The sequence below is a fragment of the Pimephales promelas genome, chromosome 18 (assembly GCF_988280905.1).
Source record: "Pimephales promelas chromosome 18, fPimPro1.hap1.1, whole genome shotgun sequence".
Lineage (NCBI taxonomy): Eukaryota > Metazoa > Chordata > Actinopteri > Cypriniformes > Leuciscidae > Pimephales > Pimephales promelas.
In genome coordinates this window covers 25669040-25689412 of record NC_142786.1, presented here as the reverse complement: position 1 = coordinate 25689412, position 20373 = coordinate 25669040, and the positions used below count along the sequence as shown (strand labels likewise).

Genomic DNA, 20373 nt, shown 5'->3' with positions numbered 1-20373 from the left:
TGCTGTTCTTTTACTATAAATTTAACAGTAGTTTTATTTATTTTAAATTATATTCAGCATAACAATATGAGTTATAAGTTAAATTTCAGATTTAGTGAAATAAACTGCAGAATTTTAAAATCAAGTCATAACGTCATATTTATATTTATTTAATTTGCTTTTTTAAATACAATTTTTCTAAAATATATTTATACGATTTCTATAATAATTAGAGTATATTAATAATGTATTATATAAATAATAAGATGTTCTCAGACTTTGATCTCAAACTTTTTGACCTCACAGTATATCTGTATTTTCAAAATCAAAGCAGTGCCCCATAAAACAGCTCCATAATTATCATTAAATGATATCCTCCAAACCTCCAAAAAAATCCCAGTTTAACTCTTGATGATGTCTTATCACCATGTTCATTCTTTTTTCCTGTGTAGCAGTGCAGGTGTGGCTTCATAAACCATTGCTATGAGGGAGAGATGGCAGGGGGTAGAACATGAAAGAAGGAGGGGGTTAATGAAAAGTGGATGTTCTCTATTTGTTTAGTTTTTTGTGGTGGTTGCTGTGGGCATTTTTGCAGCTTCTCAATGTCGAGACAGAGAAGGGGGGAGTATGCAAGAGGGACGGCAAGAGAGGGAGAATGAAGGAGGGGGTGAGTGATTATGTGTCAAAAAAAAAGGGATGTTAGACTTAGTCCTTAAAAAGCAGAAGTTCCCAAACTCTAAGCTTCCAACCCTGGACAGTCGCAACGAGATGGTAGAGAGAGAGAGAGAAAGAAAGCAGGAAACTGAAAAAAACTATTCAGAGGGTAAATAAACAGAGAGGATGTTTCTTGTTCTGAGCTGTCCTGAGCGTAAAGTGAGAGAGGAATAGGAAACGATCTCTCCTCTCCAGGATTTCGTGTGGATAGTATTGCTTTTTTACTGCATTTCTACAAGTGTGCTGTTGTAGAAAGAGATCGACCCATCAAGCAAAGAAAAAGGGAAAAAGAAAGAAGCAGATAACTCTGAACTTCAGAAAAGTTTGGACAAGAGATAATCCTGGCAAAGCTCTCTCATCCAACCTGCTACCAGAAGAGTGCCCACATTTCATCCGTCCTTGGATTATATCTTTCCAACGGTCAGCGTTTTCCTGGGATGGGCTGGCTGCCGTGTCTGTGTTACCTGACAGCGGCAGTGGTTGTGGCGATTGGCTCGGAAAGACGGCAGCACCAGGTGCAGGATGGCCCCTGCCACTACACTTTTATCCTTCCAGAGGTGGAGCAGTGCCGGCCTGCGGGGGACTTCCAGGTGACTAACTCCCTCCAGCGGGACTCGCCTTCGGCCCCAGAGTCGCCCCACGCTGAACCCACCTGGCAGGAAAGGAAGCTGGAGACCCTAGAGAGTGCAACAGAGAACAATACACAGTGGCTGCAGAAGGTAGTGAATTAGCTTAATCCACCTAAACCTCATCCTGTCTGTTGCTTGTTCATCTTTTTTAGCACCAGTGATTCTCAAATTGGGTTGTAGGTTCGTCCTGATCAGGGAAGTCAGTGAATATTTGCTAAATGGTAAAATGTTACATGATAACTAACAAGGCAGTTGATTGGTTCTCTTAAAACCTACTACTTGGCCAATCAATCTGTTAGCTTTATATACAGTATGTAACCTATTTATTTCCGTCCCGAATTGGCTCAGCTCAGTGCGTGGGAATTTTCCTAGCCCCGCACCTTCCCCAGCACCACCTGCCTAGATGTGTTAGGGGGTTATCCAGTGTTGGGTAAGTTACTCAAAAAAAGTAATTAATTACAAGTTACTAATTACCTCTTCAACAGATTACTAAAAATGACTCTCTCTAAAAAGTATTTAATTACTTTTAATTACTAGTTACTTTCAAAATCCCATATCAATCTCAACCAGCTGAATAATTCAAGGATAGACATGAATCTGTTTTAGTTCTTTCAAATAAATACTATAAAATTGCATGAATTATCCTTAAACTGACCAAGGTGGAGAAGGTTACATTATAAAAACATACTTTTTAACATCAGACAAAACATTTTTGATGTTAAACCCACTGTTTTGTTTTATGTCTGATCTCATGACATTTCTCACTTTTTTTCATACATATTTGATAAAAATTCACACGAATTTGCAAAAGTGCGGTCCTATTTAGCCAGCTCATAAAATGCATACGAATCGCTGTGAGATCGGATTGATCTATGCACAGTATTTATCTCAATTACATCAGAAGTAACTGTAATTAAATTACAGAAAAATGGAGAGCAATCCTTACTTTACATTTTCAAGGGAAAAGCAATTAAATTACAGTAAAGTAATTAGTTACACCCAACACTGGGGTTACCCCTACTGTCCTTGCCAACCCGGTCTCATCCCAAGACGTCATATAACTGACGTTTTGGGACGTCTTTTGACCATACGTCAATATTCGCCTTTTTAGGGCCCCCTTAAACGTCGGTAGATGAGGTTATATTGCGTATTTATGTGCATCTTTCGGTTGTAGACTATACTCATGTAGCACCTTATCAGCAAATGCTGTTTAATTTTTTTTTTCTGAGAGTTGTCATGATTTTAAAAGAGAGAAGAAAACACTATTTTTTAGCATATTCAGTATTTTTAGTGTTTAAGGGATCTATATTAAAAATTTTTATTAAGCGGTTATACTATGCACTTACATTGAACAATAAGTACAATGTGTTACAGCCCATTCTCACCCCCAAGGCGTCACTTAACTGACGCCTTGGGAAGCATTTGGACATGCTTCAATATCTGACGCTTTAGGCGCCCTTTAGCGTCAGTAAAATGACGCCCTAGGATCGCGTGTACCCTACCCCCACCCCACACCTAAACCTAACCGCGTCCTCTAACAGACGCTTTCCTTTAGCGTCAGTTAGATGACGCCGTAGGATCGCGTCATGTAAGTGACGCTAAAGGGCGCCTAAAACGTCAAATATTGAAGCATGGTCAAAGGTGACGCCTTGGGGTGAGAATGCGTTGTGTGTTATTGTGTTCCTGTTGTATTGTAAAACACTTTTGCTGCTATTGAGGTGTGATACGGGTAAGGTTAGGGACAGGTGTGGTGGTATGGGTCGGTTTAAGGGTAGGTTAAGGTGTGAGGGGATGGGTCAACTGTGTAATTACAAATGTAATTACATTAAGTAATTATAGCTGTAATCACATGCTGGTATTTTTAAAATATGTACAATGTAAAAACATGTATGTACACAATAAGTCCATTGTATCAAATTATTAATTTCAATTAAGTATACAGTAGTACTTAAAGCCACTTAATATGAAGTGGGACCAAATTAAAATCCAAACTAATTACAAATAAATCAATCTTGGTAGAAGCCATAGCCCAATTATTAGATGCGAACAGGTTGTGTGACATCCTGGAAAACCATGAACAGAGCCGTGATGGGAAATACAACCCAGACCAACACTGGTTTCTGTCAACCACAATGTGTTTGTATGGTGAATCACACAGTATAGGCGGCCGAGCATCTGATTTTTTTTAACCTTTATTAAGCACGCAGAGAACAAACGGCGACCTGGCCAAGATAAAGCGAAGGTGCATGACATACAAATAGTTAGACATTAAATTCTACAAATCACACTTTAAATACACAAGAAATAAAAAAATAAACTAAAATACAGCATTACAAGTCGGTATATAAACAATTAATGGAGCACAATCTATAATAAAAGCATTCAATTATTATCTAAAAAGTAGCAAGACAACTACATAAGCAGTAAATGATAAGACATTTTAGACGTTTAAAAACCTTATTGTAAATATGTCCTGTTACTTCAGACTACGTCATGAATTATTTTGGAGTTCATGGAAATACTAATATATTTCAGTGTTTGATTGTAAGTGGGCTTTGCTTACGTTTGTACAAAAAATAATGTTCATACTTTGTTGGGTGTTCTCAAGTGGTTTTGCTTCAAGATCCAGAATTTACATTGGACAAGTTTATGCATATTATTTATGTTTGTTGCATGTAGATGTGTCCCAAATCTGCATTACACATTATCCTCACAAGGTTATTGAATTTGGGAAGGAGACCAAGAGAGAGGTAAATCTTGAACAAGTTTAAGCACGATTTCCTGGATGAAGATCCTTTAGAAGTGTAGTGTATCTGTTTAACCCACTGTAAAAAAAATATATTTTCAAGATTTGTTATCACAACATATTTTCTTTTGTCAAATCAACTTTATAATAATTGATTTAGTTGAAATAACTTATTATTTTAAGTTTCTGATGATTAAATTAATCTCCATTGTATTAACCCACTTTTTCCAGTTCAATCAACTTAAAATTTCGAGGCAACCCAGGTTACTTACTTTAAGTTAAACCAAAAATATTTTTTTTTACAGTGTAGTAATCACTACATTTTTTCTTTTGTCAAATCAACTTAAATAGTTTATTTAGTTCAGATAACATATAATTTTGAGTTTCTGATGATTAAATCATTCTCCTTCATTGTATTAACTATTAAATTTTAAGGCAACAAGGTTACTTACTTTTTCAAGTTAAACCAACAATATTTGTTTACAGTGTAATAACTTTTGTTGATGCAATCGGTTGTAGACAGTTGATAAATGTAAATGTAGTACAGTGTCAACCGGTGTTGTCCCTTTTATATAAAGCATGGATAAAAAAAAGAATCTTTTCACATTAAGTAATATTCTGACTTTGATACGTCCATTTAACTTCGATGTCATGTTCTCTGCCAAACATTATAACAGCGTGTTTCTGACTAACATAATTCAGGCTTATCTCCAAAACATTCTGTTTAAAATGGATATTGCTCTTTTCACAGATACCAACAGTTAAAACCTGCAGATTATTGTGTGGATGGTTGAGATAATGTTGTTTTTGCAGTGAAGGTCATTTAAAGTCTGATAACATTATTGCACTGTCATTTCCCACAGTAATTCAAATAAACTGTGTGTTTTGAGACAGTTTATCTCTGTGCCATTCGCACTATGTTTCAATCAGAAGGTCATAACTTGTCACATCACCGCAGATTATTATGTAGGTCCTCTGAACGGCAAGAGCACTTCTAATATATGCCTTGTCCTTTGCTTAAAAAAAATAAATGTTCCAGCCAGGCTTTGGCATGCTTTGTTTGTCACCCAGACTATTGGCCGTCTAGAAAGCCTGTCTCCTTATTCAGGCCTCCCATTGAAATGCTCCTGCATGCCAAAAGATTATAAAAAGGGTCAAAATCACTCATGAGTCAGCTCACTTTCATATTTTACAGCCCTTACATCTGGCACAAGATGCATTTGTCTGTCGGTAGGAGGTATAGAAAAAAAAAGGTAAAGCGACCACTACAGTATATCTAAGAAATACCGGTCCAGACAGACCCTCTTGACATGCCTATATTCACGCTTTCACCAGCAGGCCAAATGTTGTATAAATTATTATTTCACTCCCTCTCCGGTCATTGAGTGCAGTGCGTGGTAGAAGCAGCAGCTTCCTGAGCATTGGAGAGCATTGAACTCTGGCCCGCTGCTGAGTGGATTGTTCTGGGTTTTCAACACCACTGATGTTCTGCTTTGCATATGCATTACTAGACATTCTGGCCAGAGGCCACACATGAGACGGTGTATTTGTATCACACACACCAAACTCCCACATGACTATCTGACCCCCAGGGTCTTCGAGAACCCCCCTAAAGAAAACATAAGCTAATCCTGTATGTTCTTGCATGCATGCCGAATTACATGTCAGGGACTATTTTATTATTTTATTGGTAGGGATTATTTTTATTCAGCCTCATGACTTCTGTTGAATCGCATTAATTCTGTGGGTGGTCATTGTTAGTTAGTAGTTTTCATATTCCACTTGTTAGCTGCATTAGATTGTTAAGTGTTCCTAAGATTTTTGTTTTTGTTTTTTGTTTTTGAAAGAACTCTGTTATGCTCACCAATGCTGCCTTTGTTTGGCCAAACAGTAATATTGTGAAATATTATTATAATTAAAAAAAGTTTCTTTTTATATAAATTTAATTTATTTCTCTGATGAATCTTCACTCCAGTCTTGAAGTGTCACGTGACCCTTCATAAATCATTCTAATATGCTGATTTGGTGCTCACGACAAATTTTATTTACATTTATTAAATGTATGAAAAAAGTTGTGCGGCTTGATATTTATTTATTGATAAAACAAAATGTAGGAACAAAGAGATTAGGAGACTTTTTTTTATGAACTTGCAGTTTCTCGCAATTGCCAGTTTATATCCCGTAATTCTAACTTTATTACTCATAAATGCAACGTTACAATAAGTCACACTTATGTTATAAAATATATATTCCGTGGCGGAAACAAACTTCAATAGAAATATATAGTGAGTTGGTAGTGTCACTACTTTCAGTTAGTAACTCCACATCATTGATTTTGCGCATGCGAGATAGATCAGACCGTATAGTGCGCGCACGAGGGAGAGGGAGAAAGTGAGAGACTTTGCGTGTGTGCGCCTCATGACACAGAGACTCAGGTCTGGTTATTACCGTTTACGGCAGAACCGGTTCCCAACCGTGTTTCGGTACCCAACCCTATCCATAATGCATCTGTGTGCGTATTTAGTATCGTCCATATTTTCAAAGTTTCTGCCGGTGAAATCAAACGCAATGGCACTGATCTGTGATAGGTCTGTTAGCTCATTAGGTCCAACCCCCTATGGGCGGGATTGAAAGGGTGGACTAGTGCTTGTAGTCTTTACAGAACCCCCCCCCCCCCCACCCCCCACTTACACTTCCTCCTACAATGACGTAAAATGACGATTTTTGCGTCATTGTAGGAAGAAGTGAAAAAGGTAAATAGCAGGTTTCTCTCGTCTCAGGGGAAAATGAGAAACTATTGCACACCCATTCAATAGTATGACTGGATTTCTAACAATGGAAATCTTAATGTAAATGGGCTGAGTGTCCCTTTAAGTACACTCTCAGAAAAAAAGGTCCAAAAGCTGTCACTGGGGCTGTACCTTTTCAAAAGGTAAACTTTTGTACCTAAAGGGTGCATATTAGTACCTTAATGGTACATATTAGCACCTAAACTGTCCATATTAGAACCTAAATGTCCATATTACCACCTAAAATGTACATATTAGAACCTAAATGTACATATTGGCACCTAAAATGGACAAAAGTTTACCTTTTGAAAAGGTACAGTCCCAGTGACAGCTTTTGTACATTTTTTCTGAGAGTGTAGGGTAGGCTGAATACCTGATGCCTGCCTGTCAACATACTGTATGTATTTCTATACCTCTGTACACCCTGCTCCTGCACACATCACACGTCATTGGGTTCTGTAAGGTTGTGTACAGACAGTCGCCGAGTGCTGCAAAAAAAAAAAAAAAAAAAAAAACAGCAGCGCCCTTTTACTGTTCCTCCTGAAACAAAACAACAAGGTTATGCATTCACGCCATGTTGTAACTGTAAATGTGAGATGGTAAACTGTGACTTTCTACTTGGAGCTGGTCATGTCCTCAGACTCAGATTTACGCATTTTTTTGTCAACACTATCAATGCCAAAATGAATCTGCAGCAGTCTAAAGCTCTGTAAGTTGTTTACATTGATTGTAATGTTATGTGCTTAGAGACATGAGGTTAATTTAACACAGATTCTCATTTCGTGATGCTTAGCAGAATCTACAGTGTGTTCATGTGTTTTGAAGGAACACTCTCAGAAAAAAAGGTACGAAAGCGGTCACTGGGGCGGTACCTTTTCAAAAGGTACACTTTTGTACCTAAAGGGCGCATATTGGTACATTCATGGTACACTTTTGTACCTAAAGGGTGCATATTGGTACCTTCATGGTACATATTTGTACAATTATGGTACCAATATGCATCCTTTAGGTACTAAAGTGTACCTTTTTGAAAAGGTACCGCCCCAGTGACAGATTTTCCTGACAGTGAAGTATGGCTTTGGTATTGCTAGCCACTCTGAAATTTCTTACCCTACCTTTAACACAAATCCTCTTGCCCTGAAACATTTATCCAGGCTCTGTTCAGAGAAAAAGAAAAGCAAGCATGAAAAATCACAAGCTTATTGTGTCATTGTACTGACACAACAAACCAAAATACCTTTGTATTTTTTGTTTTAGAGGTGAAAAAAGTCACCTCTCTTTCAGGCAAGAACACGTTCCTACGTGAAATATACACATGCGGTTGCTGTAATAGTTTCTTGGCTTCCCGACATCCTTTCTTAACACTGCATTCTAATCCAAAATAATCTTCTACGACAGATCTTCTGCTTGCGTATGCAGCCTCTCTCTCTCAGTTTAAAGCAGCCAAGATGCACTGACACGTCCTGCTAAAAAAGGATTGGAAAAAGAAAACTACTGAGAGACAGACAGACAGAGAAGTGGATTAAAGGAATACTTCAAACCGAAATGAAAGATATGTCATTATTTACTAACCCTCATGTAATTCCAAACCCGAATGGTTATTTTTTTCTTCATTATTGGCTGCCAATCTCCAAAAATGTCAAAATAGTAGCATAAATGCTAAATATGGCACCTATAGCGCATGTTGGATGTCAGTAACATCAAATGTCATTGGATCAAAAGTGTAAAAAAAAAAGTAAAAAATCTGCTTTTATAGTTCACCACAAAATGTAATTGTACAGAAAACATGCATGTTGAATGTTCACTACAAAACCTTTTGTGTTCCATAGGGATAAAAAACGTCATGAGGGTGAGTAGATTTTTTCTTTTCTGCAGATGAACGATTCCTCTAAAGAAATGAAAGATTGCTCAATAAAATTATTCTTGCTCAACTGTCCTTGAGTAGGCCTATTGTTTTCAGTAAAGCTTCACAGCCGGAGTGTTCATATTTGGCCCCGTTTAATAATAAATCTCATTTTCCATGAAATGGGAAAATACAAATGGACTTGGCTGGTTTTTAATTCACTTCCGTTTTTTTATGCCTCATTATTTAACTCAATTAAAACTCTGTGAATGTTCATTACTGAAAGTGGCGGAACAGCAAGATTAAAGGTAGTTTAATCAATGCCACTTTAGTTTTTTGCAAAGCTCACTTAGGGACTGGCAAAAAAAAAAAAAAAAAAAAAAAAACGATCCTTGGAAAAACGTTAAAAATTACATGGTACAGTGAAGATTTGACAGGATTTCTTTCACTTTTTGTTATTTTTTGCAAAGGCCACATCAATCAGTGAATGGTTTATTACTCTCAAATGCTTGGTGGCTCGATTTTATAGCTTGCATAAATGGTCATGATCTTTATTTATTTATTTTTTACCTCCCTTAGTATCACAGCCCAATGATGATTTAAACTAAGCGAACAAAATTAGTTTACCTAAGCGTGTTCACAACAGTGTCTCAGTAGCCATGGCTGAGCAATGCCTTGCATTGTGCTTATGGTATGAAGTGCACTGTGTCACGGTCTTTGTGTGCAGATGTCATTTGTTTGTAGACAATGGCACTGGAGATGGATGAGGACATATTTGTATTGCCTCATTATAATTGTACAGTGTGCACTCAAGTCCATTTGTCCGAAGGGAGTCAAGCACTGTCAGTAAGATTGAATGTACAGCAGATTTCAGACCATGCATTTCATATTGATTGTTTGTGTGCTGTTTCAGGCACTTTTCAATATTATATATCATTTTCACTAAAGGCTCATTGCAACAACAGACAGCAACAAACATAGACAGACATGCTCTTTTTGTCGGTTTTGCCAAATTTTAGTCGGATCAAGGTGACCCCCTGTTGGCGTTGATTTTTCCCCCCCACAGAACTACGTTCAATTGAACGTATAGTATTCATAAACGAATCATGAAAGAAATGTTTCATGGTTTCCACAAAAATATCAACCTACATTGACAATAACAATCATTATTAATAATTGATAACAATTTAGAACCAATTTGGAGTAATATATATTAAAATACAAAACCATAATTTTAAACTGTAATAATATTTTACTCTATTTTTTGCTCAAGTAAATGCAAACTTGGTGAGCATAAGAGACTTTGAAATTGAAAACATTGAATTAAAAAATAACACCTGATTTATTCCACACTTACTACACACATATTACCGGTCGAAAGTTTGGAATAATTAAAATGTTTTTGAAAGTCTGTTTTTATGCCTCTCCATGCTTAAAGTTGTTTATGTACAAGAATATTAGATGGAGATGGAGGTGTATTTTTGTTGATTTTTCTCATGTCATGTTTACAGCTGGAGAACTATATTCAGGAGAATGTGAGATCAGAGATGGAACGGAATGTCATTCACACCCAGACAGCCACCATGCTGGAGATCGGGACCAATCTCCTAAGCCAATCAGCAGAGAACACACGCAAACTGACAGATGTGGAGACACAGGTGAGCTTGATCAGATGACACTACCAGAATAAAAATGGCACTGCAGCAAGCTTCTGCCTGTCTTTGCAGTGAAATGGTTTTTCTCTAATGGCTTAAACCACATTTTGAAGACAAGCAGTCACATGAGCACCTCTCACGCCATAATTTATTCAACATTCTCTATTATAGCAAGCAAACTGCTCAATAATTTGCATTGGTGACTCACAATTGACCTATGGCTAAGCCACGCCCCCTCCACTCACTCAGACAAACAGTCAACATTCGGGGACATGCGGTCACAGTAGGAGACATTTCACAGGAGGCAATTGGTGATTTTGGAGACAGAAAGATTAAATATCATCTCCAAGTCACCTAAAGGGCCTTAATTATGCATCGGAGGTTTTATATTAATAATTTTACTGTTGAGAAGGTCAATGAAAAGCTTCAGCAGCTCCAGGCAAAAATGTACAGGTCACAGTGTAAATGTGATAAACCGCATATCATTACCATCACCGTTTGGTGCTACAGTTTTTACATGAATCATTCTGCACAGTATTGTTAACATTTGTTATCTCGGTTATTTACAGATACTTTAATGAAACTAAGTGACATGATGTAGGCTACAATGCAGCTAGAAGCTAATGTTAAAGTTTTCTAATGTTAGGATTTTAAAGACAACGTTCAAATACGTTGTTGACTTAACTTAGAACAGATGTAGACATTCTTGTTTAATTTATCCACGTTTAGTTGGCATTGTGGTCTACCGCATAAGTTAATCGCACAACTTCATCCAAAGCAGACACTTATCTCGGTTGAGATGTGGCTTGGGAAAGGGTAAAAAATACACACCTTCGCCCAGCCTCTCGGGAACCTGTTGGAGCTGCATGTACCCCATGCACACCGTTTGACCATTTTAAACTTAAAGGGTTAGTTCACCCAAAAATGAAAATTCTGTCAGTATTTACTCACCCTCATGTTGTTCCAACCCCGTAAGACCTTCGTTCATCTTCGGAAAACGAATTAAGATATTTAAGATATTAAAATCGCTCCTGCATACAGTCCATAGGCTTCTTGAGGGACTGGCTCTTGCCGTCCCCGAAAAGTCATAAAAGACATCGTTAAAATAGTCCAAGTGACTACAGGGGCTCAATCTTAAGTTTATCAAACGACGAGAACACTTTTGTGCGCAAAAAAACAACAAAAATAACGACTTTATTTCAACTATTCGTTTATTTCTCTAGTTTTACTAGTTTAATAGCGTAAGCTTCTGTTATTGTACGTCACACGCATCACACACACATGACCAGCGTCGACCAATAGTGAGCCTACGTGTGACGTAGCTCTACGCAATCACACTACGTTAACGGACTATAGGCTTATGGAGAAGGAAGTGAATAGTTGAAATAAAGTCGTTATTTTTGTTGTTTTTTTGCGCACAAAAGTGTTCTCGTCGTTTGATAAACTTAAGATTGAGCCGCTGTAGTCACTTGGACTATTTTAACGATGTCTTCAATTACTTTTCGAGGACAGCAAGAGCCAGTCCCTCAAGAAGCCTATGGACTGTATGCAGGAGCGATTTTAATATCCTAAATATCTTAATTTGTGTTCCGAAGATGAACGAAGGTCTTACGGGGTTGGAACAACATGAGGGTGAGTAAATACTGACAGAATTTTCATTTTTGGGTGAACTAACCCTTTAAAATGAGTAGAAAAAATGAATGAAAACTGACTAACTGCAATGGATTTCAATGGACGTGGAAACAGAGAATGTCCGAGTGTATTGGGTTAGCTGCACACTGTGATTGGCTCATCGCGCTTGAGGGTGTGGCTTAGCCATAGGTCAATTAAAGTGGTCTATTATATCCACAAATTTCCTACGCCCCATGAGGCCTTGCGTCAAAAGTGGCCGGTTTGAAGTAAACAAAGTGCTACTTGACATGCTTGACACTCGTTCATTTAACAGTTGACAGTCATTCAAGTTATAGCGATCCAAACTACAGTAGCTAACGATGTGGGAACACAACCTCAACGAAATTAAAAAGGGTGAAATGACAGTACCTTTACCCTCCGCAGTAGTTGATTGGGAGTATTATAATAACATTATTAATAATCAATACTCATCAAGGCATGGTGACAGACAGTTGTGCGAGCTGACAAACAATTAAAATAAAAAATACACACTTAGTCATTGTGCTTTGGAGTTTATTCATAATTATAAATGAATGTGCTACTTGAATACATTACTGGCACATTTGGTATTCTGTCAACACAGGCTTTGATCCTGAGTTTAGGTGCAACATCAGTAGCGAACAGCCAATCACATGCTGATAGAGTTTATAGAATATTAAGAATGTAAACAAATGTACACAGGAAGATTCGTCGTCTTTTGGGAGGTGATGGAAACTACAGTCGTTGGCAGGATCAGAGACGGGCTCTGGCAGGATCACTCTGATTTCGTTTTCAGCTTATGTTCAAAACAATCACGTTTAAGCCACTGAATTAGTTTAGTCCGGTTATACATACAACCGCGAACAGCACATGTTGTCCCTGAGCTCCGTAACAACATCTCTCATAAAGATTTGTGTCTTTAAATAGTAAAATAATTCTCCGAAGAACAGCTAGCCTCTTTGCTAACTAACACACAAAATACCATTGGAATGCTTCTTCCACCGCCTCACCGGAAGTTTCACCCACTTTATTTTTTACAGGAGCGCCCCTCGGAAACTTGTGGATAGGTCTATTAAGTCCCTAATAACATTTATCCTTGCACAGTTAAGCGAGTTCACAAAATTTGGCCTTAGTGCATCGCATTTGACACTGAAAGCACTGCTGCCTATTTTGGATAATGTGTGCATGGTTTTTTACTCATCTAAATTCATGGCCAACAGAAGCAAGGTTAAGTGGCCATATAGAGTAGTGTTGGAAAAGAATCAGAGAAAACGTGAAAATATCCCAACTAAAACAGCCTTAGTGTTTATACTCTCAGAGAGTAATTGTTTCACACTGCTATGTTTTTGCTATCTTTTAGTTGCAGTCAGCAGTTCATTGAACATCATAGTACAGCCTGAAAAAATATTGGGCTGTGCTTGTCAGGGCTTATGTTTGCTGTGTTAGAGCTGCTTGGAAAAACATGTAGCTGTTTGAATGAACAGGCAAAATGGGATAATCACCCCTGAACTGTGTGTGACTTTTTTGGATCACTTGATCATGGCTTCAGAAATTCAAGGAAACAGTTTAATCAATTTTAATCTAACCTCATGTTGTTCCAAATTCATACCTCTCTTTTTTTTTCCCATGGAGCACAAAGGGACAAATTTTGAAGACCTTTTCCATGCACCTACAATCAAGTCAAGTCACCTTTATCTATATAGCACTTTTTTACAATACAAATTATTTTAAAGAAGCTTTACAGTGATGATAATGCAAGAAAGTTTGTTTCGGCTGTACAGCACATCTAGAAGAAAATAGAGTCATAGTCCAGCTTAAGTAAATTCAATGATGGTTAATTTTTGTTGAATACAAGTTTAGTTCAGTTTATCTATCCACCTTTTTCTGCTCTAAACAATGCACGCTGCCATGACGTCGACGACGACGCCGGTAGTCAACTTCCGGTTCGAGTCTGGTCTATGCTTTTTTGCCATGTGTTTTAGATTGTGTCATCCCCACATCGCTAAACTAAATCGAAAAAAAACCCCAAAAACATCTGTGATCTGATCACGTTATTTTTTTATTACATCAGATAAAAACAAAATGAACGTTTTTCTTTGCTTCATAACTTCCAAAGGATAGCTGATGCAAGACTGCACGATCTCCCTAATCCAGCAAACATCCGACAGTTTCTATCACCCCGACTGCTGCATAATAACAGTACTAAAAGGTTAGGCTGGTTAGCCCTTTGACTCCTGTCTACCTCTGCTTTCAAAGATGCCAACGCATTCTCACCCCAAGGCGTCACCATTGACCATGCTTCAATATTTGACGCTCTAGGCGCCCTTTAGCATCAGTTAGATGACGCCGTAGGATCGCGTCATATAACTGACGCTAAAGGGCGCCTAGAGCGTCAGAAAGCGTCAGTTAGATGACGCGGTTAGGTTTAGGTCTGGGATGGGGGTAGGGTTACACGCAATCCTAGGGTGTCATCTAACTGACGCTAAAGGGCGCCTAAAGCGTCAGATATTGAAGCATGGTCAAAATGCTTCCCAAGGCGTCAGTTAGGTGACGCCTTGGGGGTGAGAATGGGCTGAAGATGCATAGTCATTTCTTAGGCCTGTGAGGTTAGGCATACGCTGAGTCTAATTCATGAGACCAAAGTCCAGTTTGCGCGCTGTCACCTCCGTCATGATCATCTATTGTTTACTATATACTTCTTATTTATTAAAACCAGTCAATTGGTTGATGAAGCATTGATTGAAATTAAGATACAATTAGTGAAAAACGAAATTCACTTGAAAGAAAGGTTTCTTTGTGTTTTTTCTTTGATCTCTGTAAAAGTTTTAAAGTCGCTTTCAGAACGGTCATGTCAGTGAATATAAAACGCTTATGTGGACTGATATTTTTCTAATGTCTGGACCACTGATCTACATAATTTATCATTCTAGATGAGTGGTCTGGACTAGAGTGCTAGCCTTCTATGTAAACAAATACTTCGACAGGAAGTAGAAAACCGTCAAGTCAGTTGAACCCGCTATGAATCATGGGAAATAGAACGGGCGCAGAAAAAGGTGGATACAGCCACTCTGGAGAAAACAGTGATGTCATCATCCAGGGGTGTGTTTCCCGAAAGCATCGTTCAAAAGGTTCATCGTTCAACATCGTTCAAAGCATCGCCAACTGTGGTCGCAAGTTCCGTAGTTATCATCAGCATAGTTCAACGAAACAATAGTTCAAACGAACATTCGCAAACAGCATCGCAAAGTTGTTTGGTTTGAACGACAGCTCTGGAGCTGTGGTTAGAAGCATAGTTTCTATATTGAATGGCATTTGGATGTAATAAATCCTTACCTTGAGCAAAACAAGCAAGCTGGCATTCAGTAGGCTACAACTGATGCCTTTTATTTAGAATACATACAAATATACGTCTTTTATTTTTTCAAAAAAAATTAAAGTACCGAGTATGAAGAGTGCGCATGTGCGAACTTGCTCTACTATGCAAGAACGAGCCAAATATTGAATCTGGTAATAAAGCAAAATAACTGAGAACAATTAGAAATAGTCCTCAGATGACATGTCTGTAATTTATAAAAAATCTAGCGTTAATTGGATCTCAAAAAGTTTCATTAAAGGAGTAGTTATTACTCCACCACATTCAAAACCAACGTGGTTGAACGATACTTTGTGACAATGGGTTTCAGGAAACAACTATGACTAGCTAGTTGATTTTTCCAACGATACATCGTACTATGGTAGTGAAACAGCGAACTACATAGTTGTACGGGAAACGCACCCCAGCTCAGTTCACTTCTCATATAATGGTGTCGATACAGGCAGATCAATAATATTGTTGAATGTTAAGTGTCCCCAAGTAAGGAAGCCAAAACCAAATCTACAGAACTGAGAACTGTCCGATCTGTCAATCAAAGAATTTGATCACAGCAGTTTACAGCTTATTGGAGGGAAGATTATCATTACATAAATATTTAGATGTTCCTCACAAGAAACTATCATTTGACTTATGACATTTTAAGATGGTCTTGCATCCTTTTTGAAGCTTGAAAGCTTTAGTCCACCATATTGTAATTGAATGGAAAAATGCAATCAGCACAGTATTTGGATTGTTCCTTTTGGTGTTCTGTGGTCGAATTTTTGGTTAAACTATTCCTTTAACCCTGATTAGGACTGTATTTGTTTCCAACAATGCTACTTTAAACATTGCTCTTGAATAAAGTTGGCTGGCTTACTGTTGCAGGGAAACATCTGGTACTACCTTCAACGTTCAACAACAAAAAAAATGTAATCCTGTACATTTGCATTCAAGCAAAGATGAAAACCATAGTACTTGGACATGAAAAGCGCCATCATTCTCTCAAGTCTTTCAATATTTTAAAGGTAATCTTATTTTCCGCTTGTCTGTCATGTGGGCCTGTTTGCAGGTGATGAACCAAACCAGTCGTCTGGAGATCCAGCTGCTGGAGTACTCTCTGAGCACCAACCGGCTGGAGAAGCAGCTCTTAGAGCAGACCCAGGAGGTCTCCCGCCTCAATGACAAAAACAGGTGAGTCGTCTGTAAACGTGCAGCGTCTCAGTCACACCCTTGTGCACATGAGCTCTGTCTCTAAAGTTATAACAAATGCAAAAGCACATTCATGCATATTTTTTAAACGGGCTACAAAGGAAAACGACTTGCAAGATGGACCTTTGATAGTACAGTTGCTCATCTCATACACATAAAAACATTTAATATCATATTCCCTGCTGTTTTGCCCATTTTTTTCTCTTTCAAAAAAGAGCTTATTTGGACACTGATCTAGTTATTAAACACTGATCTACGTACACACCTACATTGAGCACATCAAAAATGGTAAACTGAAATGTCTATGCTTGATGTGCAGGAACCAATGAGGTTTGTTATCATGAGTTAAGCAAGTGGGGTTGTGCTTCGCATTAACGAATATCTTTTGAAGTTGAACGAGGTTAAATAAATGATGAAAGAATTACATTTTTGGGGTGAACTAACACTACTCACCCTTATTTTATTCCAAAGCTGCAGAACAGAGTGAGAAGTATGTTGGTAACCAAACCGTTTCGGTTCCCATTATTTTCCATATGGAAGTCAATGGACCACGGTTACCATGATTCTTCAAAATATCTGCTTTTATGTTCCAAAAAACAAAGAAAATCATTTAGGTTAGGAATGACAAGAGGGTGAGTAAATTATGAAATTAAATTATTAAAGTAAATTTTTGGGTGAACTAATATCAGGTATAAATAGGCCCAAAGACATCTCGTCAATGAAAGAGATGTTTCTCATGTTCCCTGTTTATTCCAGGTGCTTACTATCTCATATACTGAAAATAAGTTTTAAAACAAGCATCACCAGTTTCACAGCTCTTTTATGACTTTATAATTGGGTTCAAATAAACAATGATGCTGCATGGCTGCAATCACCTTTCTTATAAAAAAAAACATCACTCTGGTACGTACAGTAAATTGTCTGTTGAGCTTCAGTAATAAAGGAAATGCGTTTGTATCTTTCTTTGTTGTTCTTTAGGGACATATTTGCTCAGTGATTACGCATCTTTCTGCTAACTCAAATTAAAATATGCAAGCAGTTTGTGGAAATGTACTCTCTGTTCAAAAATGGGACAATAACATAAAATATTGGTCCTTTACAAGGTACTTTTACAATAAAGCTGCAGCTTAAACAACAATAATTCATCTCCACAAATTAAGATGATTAAAAAACAAATCATCTTAAAATAATTTGACAATATTCAAGTGCAGATCCCCTTTGAAAGGATGCATGCTGGAAGAATAGAAACAGAAAGTGAAGAAAGATTTAGGGAATGTTTCTTTCCACTAGCTGAAAGTAGCTTGTTCAATCTGTGTGGGTGGATTGTTTCAATAAAAAAACTGCAGCAAAGTCATTAGTCGTACTCATAAAGATCAGGCCTGTGGGATTTATTGTCTTTATTTGGAGCTTGGTACGGTGCCAGCTCACACAACCTGTCAGAGAGTTGTTGATTTTGATTTTGATAAAGAAGCCCAGGCAACAACACCATCTGTGAATGGCAGCGGTATCCAGGTGTTTACAGGTCTACCAGCCTCTCAGGCTCACATGTGGAATCTGAGAGGCTTGTTCAATGGTGTCATCTGTGCTGAGAGCAGCGGGAGCGAGCAAACAGCTATTTACCTACAGGGTGAAGTGCTCAACATTAGGATTTGATACGACAATTACTATAATAAGACAAACTGTTTGTCTATAGGCACAATTTATGCAGACAAAAATCTGCTCTGAGCATGACAAAATTACACTGCTCCCTATCCAAATGCCATTGTCTGTTGCAGGAACACAAATTGTACAACACTAGTAATTCCATATGAATTCCTTTATAAATGCATTTGTGGTAACAACACAGTGTTTCAGTAGTCCACTTTAGATATCATACTAAATCAGTAACTTTTTTCAACTACATGTAAACTACTAGTCATTAGAATAGTCATTAGACTCTCTGCTTAATATCGGCACAATGAACACAATCGGCACAATGATTCTCAGAAATCACTTACTGCACCTTACTGACTAAAATTGTATCACTGTAACCTTCAGACAAAATCCCCAAAACTAATGCACAGTCTGACAGTCTGGAATGCACAAAGTGGAATTATACAATCAGTAAAACATCCCAGTACTGTTTGACTGACACCCAGGTCTTTTACTGTATTGGAGTAAGAGGACATCCGTCTAAAGTTGTACGGTAAGAGGTTTTTTTGGATAGTTTTTTGGACCAATAAGTAATACCTCTGTTTTATCTGAATTTAATAGCAGGAAATTACACGTCATCCAATATTTTATATCTTTATATTTTATATAAGACACTCTGTCAATTTAGATGAGTTAGTGTTTTCATCTGGTCGTGATAAAAAATATAATTGAGTGTCATCAGCATAACAGTGGAAAGTTACCAAGTGGCAGTATATATATTGAGAATAGCAAAGGGCCTAAAACCGATCCTTGTGGCACTCCATAGTCTACTGAAATTTAAAAACTGACTTTAATTTTTCCCCATTTAAACAGACAAAATGGTAACAGTCTGATAAGTACGATCTGAACCAGCTGAATGCCTATCCCTGAACACCTGTCTAGTTTTGTAGTCGATCCAAGAGTATTTTATGATCTATAGTGTCTAACACAGCGCTAAGATCGAGTAGTCGAGTAGATTGATGTTGAACTTGTCTTGGTCAGAAGCTAAAAGTAAATAATTTGTAATTTTAACTAGCGCTGTTTCTGTGCTGTAATGCGGTCTGAATCCTGACTGAAAATTTTCATAGATATCATTTTCTTGCAAGAAAGAACACAATTGAGCAGACAACTTTTTCTTGTATTTTAGACATAAGTGGAAGATTTTTTGGATCTAATTGCGGATTCTTAATGAGAGGTTTTATTACAGCCAGCTTGAATATTCTTGGAACATGACCTAAAAATAAAGACGAGTTAATAATATTGAGAAGTGGCTCTTCCACTACAGGTCACACTTCTTTCAGTAGTTTAGTGGGTATTGGATCTAATAAACATGTTGTTGGTTTAGATGCAATGATAACAATTTGTTCAACAATGATTCTCAGAAACCTTTAAGACTAAAATTGCATCGCTGTACAAAATCCCCACAACTAATGCACAGTCTGATGGTCTGGAACGCACAAAGTGGAGTTATACAAATAGTAAAAAAAAAAAAAATCCCACTGCTGTTGGACTGTTTTATCAGCAATAGTGTAAAAATAGTTTTCTAAAAAAAATATGCAAGACCGTATATGCAGCCCAATCTCATGAAAGTGCATATCTATAGCACAAATAATATTTCTCGTACCATTTATACACCCAAAATAGATTTCACTAACACACCCCTAATCCCACCCAAGGGGTTTACAGTGCATATCATTTGCAAACAAAAAAAAACTATTTTTGACCTATAAATGGACGTTTAAGGGGGCCCTAAAAAGGCGGATATTGACGTATGGTCAAAAGACGTCCCAAAACGTCAGTTATATGACTTTTTGGGATGAGACTGTGTTGGAACCAGCCAGTGTGTTTCTTCTCAGCTACCTGGAAGAGCGCTTTGGTGCTATGGAGGCCAAGCACAGCAGAGAGCTTCAGGTCATCCAGCAGGAAAAGCAGCAGCTGCTGGAGCTTCTGGACAGACAGAATCACCTGGTCAGCCTGCTGGAGGAAGAACTGGCCAGCTCGACCCGTAACAGCACACTTCTCCAACGCCAGCAGGCCACACTCACTGACACAGTGCAGCAGCTACTGGCTATGGTCTCTCACTGTAACGGTCAGTGCCAACTTCACATTATCAGGCTAAGCTGCATATGACCTGCT

General features: G+C 37.8%; 1 protein-coding gene across 1 annotated transcript in view; it reads left to right on the top strand.

The window, feature by feature from the left end:
- Positions 1-614: 614 nt before the first annotated feature.
- angpt2b (angiopoietin 2b) overlaps positions 615-20373 on the top strand; it is a 31925-nt gene continuing 12166 nt past the window's right edge. Inside the window, exons 1-4 of the mRNA XM_039681013.2 lie at positions 615-1412; positions 10212-10358; positions 16427-16548; positions 20094-20326. Coding sequence (XP_039536947.2) covers positions 1131-1412; positions 10212-10358; positions 16427-16548; positions 20094-20326 — 784 coding nt within the window. The 5' untranslated portion in view covers positions 615-1130. The remainder of the gene's footprint in view (positions 1413-10211; positions 10359-16426; positions 16549-20093; positions 20327-20373) is intronic.